At 39.5% G+C, this 12,152-nt stretch overlaps 1 protein-coding gene across 8 annotated transcripts in view; it reads left to right on the forward strand.

Annotated features, from left to right (window-relative positions):
* Positions 1-12,152, forward strand: part of LOC121947732 (glutamate receptor 3) — a 143,035-nt gene that overhangs the window by 85,579 nt on the left and 45,304 nt on the right. For all 8 annotated transcript variants that reach the window (XR_015777291.1, XR_015777290.1, XR_015777292.1 and 5 more), the window contains exon 4: positions 9,616-9,803. Coding sequence is in view for 5 of the 8 variants with exons in the window: in XM_088081223.1 (XP_087937349.1) it covers positions 9,616-9,803 (188 nt within the window). In the remaining 3 variants the exon portion in view is untranslated. The remainder of the gene's footprint in view (positions 1-9,615; positions 9,804-12,152) is intronic.

Here is a 12,152-nt window from a genome sequence, read left to right on the forward strand (position 1 = left end):
TTTGTGGTCTCATCACAGTCACTATAATGGCACATCAGCTGCACCCAGCTGAGACTTTAACACACACATACACACACACATATGCCTCTTGTGCTTTAGTGGCCCTCTCCTTCACGCCAGCTTCATAACAGCTAAATTATGCATGCATCAGGAGAATAAATCAGCTTGGACACGCTGACAAGAAAGGGCACATCAGAGAGGCCATAAAATGCACAAGAAAAATAATATTAAAGAAATATGGATGAAGCTATGCATCACCGGCATTTTCTCTCTCTATTTTATTTTGCACACATAAACCGGTATCACCGCCAAAGTGACATCCCAATATACAGATAGTCCAACCTGCGGTAGCAACCCCTGTAATTCAGAAGCCCCTTGAAAAACTACAAGTCAAGCACCTGTGCCTTAAAAAGGAGTGATACGAGAGCCATCGTCTGTCACAATAAGCACACAATAAACCTCTATGCTCTCAGTGTCCTCTTTTAACTGAACCTGGAATAAAGCCACTTTGCCACCTACCCACTGCTAGCTTCAGCAGCCATGAAATTACTGCTGGGAGCTTCTTTTTTTTCATTATAACAAAATGTCCTGGCCTTTGCTTCATGTAGCTATAGTGGATGTTGATTGCTTTGATGTTACACTATGTCACAGGGCAAATTTGTTTGTAGAAACAACAAATAAAAATATATATGTCACTCTTGAGGGTAAACACAAGAGTAAAATAATGTTTGAACCTCGTCATGAAAGCAATGGCTCTCTTTTTTTGTCATTTGTCCTTCAGTTTCAGCTGATCAGCAGAGACTTTTGTGCAGCTGCGTGATCAATCCCTTAAGACACACACACACGCACACACACACTGCACACACAAATGTATGTGTGTGTTGGCTGCCCATCAGTGTGCTGATACGTCACAGCATGCAGTGTGAGAGAGAGTGAGACCAGGGAACAAAGACAGACAGGGAGAGATGGAGAAGCTCTGAAAAGTCTGTGGGTGGATTTTCACAGCGGAAAGAGCGCCACTCTCCTCCCTCCTGCATGTATGGACTTCTAAAGATACAGACAGCATGCTGCTTCTGTTTGATTTGACATGCGCTGTCTTTTTGATTAGGACAACACTTGGCAGTAAAACTGTTTTTGGTTATAGGCCCTACTGTAAACACCACATCAAAGCGTTGGCTACACACTTTTGGGGCTACTTTCGCATTCACGTCACGGCAGATGCTACGTTTCTACCATGGAGGAGGCAAAGCTTCCTTCTCCCGTGGGCAGCAAGAAGTGGAGGAGCTCATTCAGTAGCTTCTTTTTTTCCTCCTCTAAATTACATAAGTTGAATGCACCTGTTTTGAGTCTACATTTTCCTCTTCATTTAATTATCCTAAACTTTCCTCAAAGGTGCCCAAATTATCATGTCTTTATAGATGCTTAGAGATCCCCATATTATTCTCCATCAACCATCTGACAATGATTGGCTGGTTGTTGCTTCTCTCTGTAGTTTGCTGGAGAACACAGGTCATACAGTCCCAGCAAACCAGCCTATTTTATATAAATTGCGGGTCTTTGCCAGATGACTAATGAGAGGAAATATAAAGCCGTTTTCCTCTTGCAGCCCAAGATTTTGATCTCCACTACACAAACACTGGAGGGATCCTCAGAGCCCTGTGAGCATACTTAGCCCAGAGGCAAACACTCAACAGGCCCTAAATACTGTAAGTATTTATTTTGGCTCCCTCAGAAGACAATAGAGATGAAGCAGCTCTGGGAATATTCATAAATTAGGACATACATAGAGATGTAGTTAATGAAGAGTGAGAGTTTGACAGCTGGAGAATTTCAAGTAGACATTTCTCGTGTGCTTACAGCACAGGGAGGTGAAGGAAGCTGTCAGCTGCTGTTTTATGACCTTCCTGCTTGTTGTCGCTATTTTGTGATATTCCAAGGCCACAGAGTTTGCAAGGATTTACAGTTTTGACACCTGCTTTATCCAGTTAAATCCAAGATTCTAGTGAATTTACACAGTGTCAGGGAAGGTGAATCTTGCCCAAAAGTTACATCTCAGACCGGTTCATTGCCAACTTGATGTCCTATTCCATATTACACACTATAAACATGCTGTATAACACAGTGAAAAGTTTGCAGACTTGTACCAAATTTTTCCTAAACCTTCATAAACATTTGCATCACAACCACCTTACAGCACTACTACTAATAAAAATATATGTACCTTTATTCTGACACATACCTGTAAGTCATTAATAGTTATAACAAATATATACATTACTTCATAGTTGGCCCATAATAATGCTATTAAAATGCATGTAAAATTATTATATGAGCTTAAGTTATATCAATTTATGAATCTTACTCTTTACACCACTCATCTTAAAGGGGAACAATGCCCATTTTTAAAATTCACACGTTATTGCTTTGGTCTGATGTCATCAAGTATAAAGTGTGTGCTTTTTCCAAAATTGCATACTATGCACTACATACCCATAGATACCTAATATGTGCACTGTTGTTCAACTTACTTTGGTGTGAATAAACAAAAGCATGTATCTTCTCAGATGCACTGAGCTGTAATTTCCATGTCACCAAGCCTCTTTGCTGCTTGGGGATGCATGACCATGGTACCCATGCTACCCTAAGCTCTACTGTCAATTGAAAACAAATTTAAAAGATATATTATAACTACTTACACTTGCACTAAAATTGAAGCTAGCCCTGTAATGGCTGTTTCATGTTTAGGTTTTAGACATACTAAAAAATCTACATATTATTTTAGCAAACTATCTTTATGTAAGTATTATGTTATAGTATAGTATCTGTGGTGTAGCCAATGAACTGGGACAAATATTCTAGATGACACCAAGAGCACAAGGATGCTCTGAGTATGTTGTTATGAAAAAGAAAACAAACATCCTGTGGGTCCACAAGAAATCAGTCTCCCATTCATCCTCTATGGACCAGCTCCAGACTTTATACTTGATGATATCATAAGTTCGAGACTTCTCCGTTTTCTGGTTTTGAGAGAAAGTCACTCATGTTCACAAATATTGATTGAACTTACCTGGAAATAACATTTTTAATTTCTAATGTAGGTGTTTTTTCCCTTTAACTGCACATGATAAACTGTAGTATTTCAGTATAAGCAAACACTGAAAATGTAATGTTAAAAAGAGTAGCGTATAGTACAGTTTAAAAGGTTTACCCCACTTGCAAACAAAAAAAAGAAGAAGAAAGAAACACACATTCATTTAACTTGTTAGTGGTATGTAGCCATGAAGAAAGTTTTAAAATATTTGTGAAGATTTTTGCCTCCACACTCCAGTACTGTGGAGGTTACTGGAATTTCTTCTTTGAAATTTTGGAGACAGATACTAAAAACTTGACAAACCTTGCCAAAAAAGCATAATAATGTTTTTTGTACTTTGGGTGAAATTGCCTTTTCAGGAAAACTTTATATAGCAACACGCAGCAGCAAGGAAATCACTACGATATCTGCAAAATACACTTTCCGACTTTCTCTGCAGATGTTCAGCCCTAAACGCAGCAGCAACCCAAACCCCACAATTATGAGTCAAAGCCATTATCTTTGTGGTTTCAATTCAGTTGTTTCTGATGCCCTCTGAGACCCTGGACAGTGCTCAGCAGGGCGTTTCACCCAGCCAGAGACCCTCATTTACCAGAGGATTGGCAAGTTAGAGGCCAGAGCAGCCACATTTACTGTTGGCTCGAAGACCACTGCCTCCTTTTCACGTGTGTGCTTTAGACTTCGATCCTTTAGAAATGAGTTCAGATCAGGGTTTTTGCACCCTTCATTTCTCACTTTTAGCTGTTAACGGGTAGAGTAAGTTGTTGTTCCCTTTGCTTATTGTGTACTGCAGCGTAGTTGATAGTGACACTAACATTTCATTATTTGATTAGATTGGTAGATTAGATTTTGGATTGCTGTGGATTAGTGTAATAATGACGCTGACATAGTGTGATGATGCGGTGTAATATAAGCAAGTGTTATAGCTGTGGCGCTGAAGCTGACAGTCAGTTGTGGCTAATGCTGAGCTGGATGCTTTGAGAAATTTGCAATATGGTTTCTCTGATTTGCCTAGTTAGCCTAGATCAGCTGTGAGATATGAGATGGAGGTTGTGTGTGAGAGAGAGAGAAAGAGAGAGAGAGAGAGAAAGATTGAGGCCTGTGACACTCCGCACCGTACCCTAATGAGAGGCAGGGAACCAAAGGAGCTGGGCAATGAGATTAGATGCAACTCAATTCAATTACCGCTGAGCCGCCACGGGTGACGCTTCAAAACTCATCCTGTTAAGATCCGGTTCACAGACGAAGAAGAGGACTGCAGCTCTCACTCAGCCGCTGTATGCTACGCTGCCACAACATCTCATTCGCAACAGCTCTGATTTATAAGCACACGGGGCGTCATTAGGCTCTGTCGGGATTTGCTAGCAGACTCTGCAATGTTCTGATATAGATTTAAAGGAAAATGCAGAAATAATTGAGTTTTCACCCATCGCAGCCGTTTATACACTGCTCCACAAACTACAGAGTTGTTTCAAGTGTGTGTTTGAGATTAAAGGGAAACTTAACACCCCTGCTTCAGCTTGGGTACTCCAGATATTCGAAAAAACATACAGACCCAGACACACACCCCCACGGCTATGCCCTCGCTATTACCCCAAAACCTTCACTCTCTACACTCTTGCGAATATTAACACTTCCTCCTATTCACTTCAGTGAAGCCTGTATGGCTGAGGCTCTTGTTATGCTTCTGCAAACATACACATAAACATCTCCTTAGACAGAACACAAAGAGAGATCACGAGGCTCCAGAGCAAATAAAAATAAATAAAACACACACACACAAACATTATAGTTGTCTGTCTATTAACAAAACTCACCGGATGTCTCCAAATGACCTGTGTGCCAGTTCGCCCACGTGCAGCCCAAGCATGTTCAAGTGTTGCAATCCTCATTCGTCTGCGGCAGACTCAAATGTCTGAGCTCACCCCGTGTAGCTTTGACCTGCACCTTGGCAACATTGGCCAATAGAAACACTTTTGCACATGTCTGCATTTTCATGTGCAATTTTACACAGACAGAATATAAACTGCAGCACTGCTCTCAGGCACTGTTTACAGGTTTTCAGTGTGAGGGTGGTGGCTGTTTCCTTGTGTTTAAGGAGTGTGGAGTACAATGCAACGTCATCAGTTTCTCACTGCGTTGTTTTTGGTCTGCAGGGCAGCATTACTTGATTTTTAAAGGAAAAAGGAAAGTACATTTGCAGTGAACAATATCGACTGGGATAGGAATCAGTTGATAGGTAGAGCTGGGCAATATTATAAATAATGTCTTGATGTTTTTAGGCTGTGCTGCGGTATCCAATATATAGCTCAATATTTTCATATTTTCTCAAAAATATTGATTTAATCCTTTCATATGATGATACCAGTAAACTGATCTCAATTAAGATGCAACACACACTCTCTGAAATACAGTTTGCAGGCACTGGGTTTACAGACACTAGCTTTTTAAAGGATTCCTTCCTGAATTGATTTCTTTCTTTATTTTTTAAAAATTCCTTCTTTTTTCCTTTTTTTAAAAATTAATTTATAAAGTAACTTATGTCATATTTATTAATTAATTAATTTATTATTTATTATTGACTGACTGACTGACTTGTTGAATGAAGGTAAAATTTTGCCATTGTGTTACCAGAAGGTCTTGTTGATGAGCACACTGCTATTTATTTATCTATTACTTAACCTACTCTAACTGGTTAGGATTTTATTTGTCACACACACACAATATGTATTGTGAATTACATGGTGACATACTCATGACGCTGTTCTTAAAGACTAATGTGCTATTAATAGTAATGATGAGGGTCACTATTAAGTAATAAAAAAAAAAAAATTATGCAGTTTATAAAAATGCACGTGTCCCAGTACTAACAATACACTATCATTACGGGCTCTTTTTTACTGCCTGAATTTTATTTAGTAACTTCAGGATACTGTGAGTTAAGTAAGAACAAAGTATATGAAAATGAGCTCTAAGCAGCACCCTAGAGGGCTAAATAATGAAGCCAACACGGAAGTGCCATAAACTGCAGTTCCTCTAAAGGCCACTCGAGGCTGACTCCCAAAGTGAGTCGATCGCTATAGCTTCCCATTTTAAATGCCCAACTTTACAGAAGAAACAAACATGTTTACAGCCTGATACATAAAGCAGTTTTGGTCTCTATAGCTAATTTCAACATTCTTGACAACTGTACGAGGAATAAACTCTAATCTTAGTTCTTGTAGAAAGGCTGCAAAGAGGAGTTCACAAAATTATTTTCATACAGTCAATGATAAAAACACATATAACCTGAATATCTTTTGAATTGTGAGTTCATATACCAAATTTGTACTGTTTTACACCGCGCTCCATGCTACACTGTTTCTATGAATACAGCACATATTTTGACTGGCGACAAGGAGTGTTGCAGCATGGTAAAACTCTCCCTGTCTCGATGGCATGATTAGCTCTGAGGAGCATGATCAGCAGAAGCTATTGCATGCCACTGCGGCATCTGTACTGCAGGGATTTATCGCTGGTGATAAGGAAATCTTGTTGTTGTCTTCCATAATTTATGTAGTTGACTGTATTACATTTTTAGATGCAACACAGCTGTGGGGCTCCTGAAGGCGAAGAGGTGAAAAGGATTTATGGCTTTTCTCCATGTTAGGGATAAATTTCACCAGCAAAAGCATTTATGAGGGAGCTGTTTAGCAGGTTGAATTCATTGATTGGCTGAAGCTGAAATGGACTCTGGTGCAAGAAAGGTGACTGTCAGATGTAAATTTATGCAGAGAAGCATTGAATAACAAAATGATTTATTGTTTTTCATTTTCTGGTGGAGATGAAATGGGAGCTGTCAGTCTTTTTGCTGCTTTCAGATAAAGTTGTGCTCAAAGGATTTTGTTCACTTTTGATTTTGAAGTCTAAATCAAAAAACATAAACTTTTCTGCTGACTGTAGAAGGGAAAAAAAAAACAGGAGTAAAAGTAATCCATTTCTGGACAGACTATTTACCACCACCAGATTCCATCTCTTAATTTCCATACAAATGTAAAACTAGGCAGGCATGGAATCTTCTGTGAATCTTAAATGAATCCAATTGTTCCAACACAGTTCAGGGTTTGCTGGAGGCAGGAGGAGATGAGCGCTGCACAAATCAGCAATTTCAAAATAAAAGCCCTCTGTGATTCTAATCTGATTGACAGGACTTCGTTCGCATCAGAGTTAGCATAATTCGTGTTTTTCTTGCACCTCAGACCTTGGAAATGAAAATTGGAAATGCACATTTTATTTAGACAGAACACTGCAGACACTCTCATAAATGGAGCCCTAATCCCCAGAGCTTTCCCCTGTGGGCATATTTATTTTCTTTTGCCATTTAAAATCTTCTGAGACATGCTATTGTGTCTTTCAGGAATCAGTTATTGCACTGATACTTGCAGCAATGAAACAAATGCCCAACCTATCATTTAACCCATGTGGATGGCATGTCATACATCCAATATGATTGCCATTTGTTAAATGGCTGATTGGCATTTTTACTTTTACCAGCCGAATTCTCGGCAGTTTCCAAACCAACAGAGACCGTTTTGACCCAGTTAATCTGCATGACATCTCTTAATGTGAGAAGCTTTTATTGCTGGGAAGACTGCCATGCTATCCAGCTGGCTTGTGGTTGGTGAGGTTCTGAGCATATGCCTGAGGAAAATGAATAATGCATCCATGTTATTCAAACCTTCGTTCTGTAACTTTTGCTTTAGGTAGGGGAGATGTGAGGAGGTATGCTACATGAGAGACCGCTGCTGCTGTGCTCATGTAAAAATGATGATACTTCAGAAACGCTTCAGATGTTTTGCCTTCACTTTTAGATTTCCTTTTCTGAGGAAAGTGTGGCTTTTGTCCAGCTGAAATAAAAAGTGTATTTGACAATTTTATGCTTTGAGACTACTTCACATTCTTATTGTCCCGTGGTGTTTCACGTCAGATGTACTGCTGCTTTTTACCAACTCTGCAATCCGGAAGTCTCAAAGATGTATGCCTCTACATGCCCTCAACATATAATCTAGACTCAATGATGTGCTACAAGTTACACTCATGAACTATAGACTGAGCTCCTTTGAGATGTGACCCGAGAACCTGACATTGCCAGATAACCTTGAGGTCTGGCAGGCTGATGTCTCCAGGCAGTGTGCCATTGCTCCTCTGGACAGATGACACACTGTGCGTCGGTCTCTGCTGCTTGCTGTGCCGCTCGCCAAAAGATCATCTAGCGGAGATGTGCTGCAGAGACGGTGGCACACCGGGAGCCCAGTCTCAGAGCATTTATGAGAAAAGGGCTGCTTGACCATTCAGATGGAATGTAAGAGAAGGGAAAATGCAAAAGCGGAGAAATGAAGAGAGTCACAAAGTGGTTTTCTTGTTATAGCTGTTGTTGTGTCTTTGGTCTCCGTGCTGGCTTTGTTGGCTGCCTGCAGCCGGTTCACAGAGATAACGTTGTACGAGGAAATGGCTCACAGTTTAAAAAAAAAAAAAACAAAAACAAATGTTGACTTTGCAGACTGCTTTTCAGAGTGTCAGACAATTTGCATAATACCCAATAACATGCGGTGATATTAATCGTCATATAAGATCTGTATATGTCCAAATATGTGCGACAATTTGCTGTTGCTGCAAGTTTTCTCTCCCTTTTTTGTATCAGTTAACCACATGAAATGAACAGAGAGATAGAAAAGAAGCTTATTGTACATACCGTTTGCAGTTGCATTGTCCAGGGCTTAATGAAATACCAGCAGTGTGCTTGATTTTCATTAATAACCTTCATGTTCGTTCTCGCCCGTTGTACATTCGAGAAGAGTTAAGCCATTTTTATTTCAGCGTGTGCTATGTGCAATCTACCCCTCCAGAAATAGGACTACATTATTCATTTTTGTGGTATGTGATTTGACCATAGTGTTTCTGAGCGCTCCGTTAAATGAAAATATTTCACGTGTGAATTAATCATTAGAAGGGCTCATTCTCCATTCTTCTGGTAGCATAATGATCTCTTTCTACCACTGGCCTGGATGAATCTTTCATCGTCTTTATCTTTAAATGAGTTGGCACAATCCTCCAAGGAGACACGGGCCGCGATGTGTTTCACCACACTGTCAAAGTTAACATGTGGCTGAGCTAAGTGCCGTAATTTAATTGATGCCAAGCGCAATAACATCACCCGCTGATCTTTTAATAATATGGAGATACGATTCCTGTCCTTTCACTTCATTATGATATTGCCTCCTCAATATGCAAATGTAAATTCACAGTTGCTTCCACACTTGCACACAAAGTCTAGACTCTAGACAATATTTTAGGCGGCCTGCAGACTTTGGAAGGCTATTTTAGATTGTAATGAGATGGCCTTTAACCTTTGGATTCAAGCAAAAAACCTCTCTAGAATAAATTAGCAGCCTCTCAGTTCTTGCATAACTGGTACTATGTGTCGGTCTCTTTTGTGTATAATCCTCTGGGTCATTCTCTCTCTCTCTCTCTCTCTCTCTCTCTAGGTTTCTCTATACTGCAGGCCATCATGGAGGCAGCAGTGGCTAACAACTGGCAGGTGACCGCTCGCTCTGTTAGTGGCACAACAGACGCAGCAGAGTTCAAGCGCATCATTGAGGAGATGGACAGGAGGCAAGAGAAGCGCTTTGTGATTGACTGTGAGGTGGACAGGATCAACACCATACTAGAACAGGTGAGCCTCATATAGTCACTGCACATGTGGTAAAGCCTGTGGATTATATAACCAAACACCTACGCTGTCCCTCTCGCCCTTAGGCTGCGTCCTGCTTTAGTCACTTAATTGCTTAGCAAATTTAATGTACAGAGTTATAAACAGTAAGGGCCACTTAACCAATTATACTGTATATATCAGTTTAGTAGTCGTGGTGATCTTGAGTTGGACTGCGAAACCAGATATATGTATGTATGATATATATATGTATGTATATATAAAACAAAACAATAATTGCTTACCAAACAAAGAGGATCTAACAAAAGATTCTACTGAGTTGCATAATGGAAAGTGTGAGATAGACATCAGTGGAGCTTGATCCTTAACTCCATCTCAACGCTGCCCTAATCAATATTTTCTATAAATAACTGAACAAATGATCACAAGTGTTGTGAAAGATGTCATTTATAGTGACAAAAGAGTTATCAACCAACTCTGCAGTTAAAGTTTTATGGCCTGCAGCTCCACTATTTTGGTCTATTCTCACAGCTCTTATTAGCATTGTTGTGGCTGCAGAAGGCAGTTGATTTTGGGAAAAAAACAAAAAAAACAAACTAAAACTAGGGCTACATATTGGTACTCAATACCTCTCAGGTATCAACCAAAATAACCCAGTACCAAGTAGAATTGAAACCTCTCCAGTCAAATTATAACTGCATTTGACCCTTTTTTGTACTCAAATCAAGAAAAAGAAAGACTAGTTGTGTGTTTGTTTTTTGTTTGATTGTTTTGTTTTATTTCAGCCAAACACCACAAGCGTTCTTCAGTTTAAAGTAATGTGTGATTCGCCCGACATGTGATTGACACCACAGTCTGTGGTGTGGTAGTTAATTTGATGGCGTTGACAGTTCAGCATGCCAAGAAGCTACCAAAATGTTCAAAAAAATAAAAAAAAATAACTGCAAGTAACATGAAATTATTATTTCAGGAAAAACTAGGAATATGAGTAACACAATACCGCCATTAAGCATGGGGCAAAAATCAGGGTGAAGAGCTTCACAAGCCCAGTGACTTCTTTGCTACCAGCATCGTCTTCTCTGCAAATTGTATCAAATTAAGTACTCTGTTGGTGACAGTGTCACTTTAAGGGTACTGGTGTTGGTACTGGTATCAAAATGTTTTCAATGATACCAAGCCACATTATGCCCTAAGGTGTTGGAGGAGAGAAAAATGAGGTAAAAGTAGAGTAAATATTTGATTGGACAATATCACAATATTGTGGTTTACCAGCGTATTTACAATTCACTATGGTATGATTTCAATACCATCAAAAATACAGACTCTTCTCTTCCTTTTAAACTAATACACAATGCTGTATTGAGGCAATATATTGTAGTGAATAACACAGGCCACCAGAGGTCAGTCTCCCCCAGTGGAACCGATAGTTGAGTAGAAAAAGATGCTGAGAGTGGTGGGGATAACGTTGCAATGGCGGAGAGAGACTGCAGTTAAAAAGCATGTTGGAGCATGCCATAAAAGCATGGAGCTAGCATGTTTTTACATCTAACTCTGTAAATTAAAGGTTGATTTAGTTTTGATTTTTGTTGATTTTTGGAACAATTGAAAGACTAACCAAGATACGTTTTATTTTGTTTCTGTCAAGTTTGAAAGAAGTGTGTTTTATGTTGCGTTAACAAAGTAATTATGCTAGTCTTAGTTTGGTGTAAAAATATAACCTTTCTTAACACTCCGTCAGTACATATAGTTTATTTATTCAAATAAAAAAGCTGAGAGAGCCTGTGGAACATAGCGAACTCGCTGCTCAAACACACCTCCCAGCTGAATACAGCTGAGATGTTTATACAGTATCAGGTGAAATGTCAGGGAGGTATTGAAACATAGATGCCGCCTCAGCCTAATTGCACTCAGGTTGACTGAAACGTGACTCCACATAAATGTTGCACCATGGCTCTTCTATTCCACTGCTTGCATATCCACTTTTCAAGATGATAATATGTTTTATCCCAAATGGACAAAATAATCAGTCCATGCGTGTTTTAATTTTCATGAGTCCCCCTAATTTTATGCAAGTGCTGAAGTAGCTGTTTAATTTGGGGAATCGTTCAGTCAGTAATTCTGAATGTATTCAGATCTTTCATGCTTTTGCTTTGCATTCGTTTGTTTTGTCTGTGAGTTTTTACAAGTAGGTGCTATCTAATTTCATTGAGTTTGTGTAACCTCATTACAGTTTAATAGTGTGTTAAGTTAAAAGCAAGGCAGTATTCCCACCTGTTTGAGGAGCTCAGTTTGGCGTTGTTTGATTTTAGGCCCTGGCTTGTTTGAAAAATCAGTGTGTGTTAAAGCTGCCCG

Source organism: Plectropomus leopardus, chromosome 8, assembly GCF_026936395.1.
Source record: "Plectropomus leopardus strain MGB_pleo_1.0 chromosome 8, ASM2693639v1, whole genome shotgun sequence".
NCBI classification, from domain to species: domain Eukaryota; kingdom Metazoa; phylum Chordata; class Actinopteri; order Perciformes; family Serranidae; genus Plectropomus; species Plectropomus leopardus.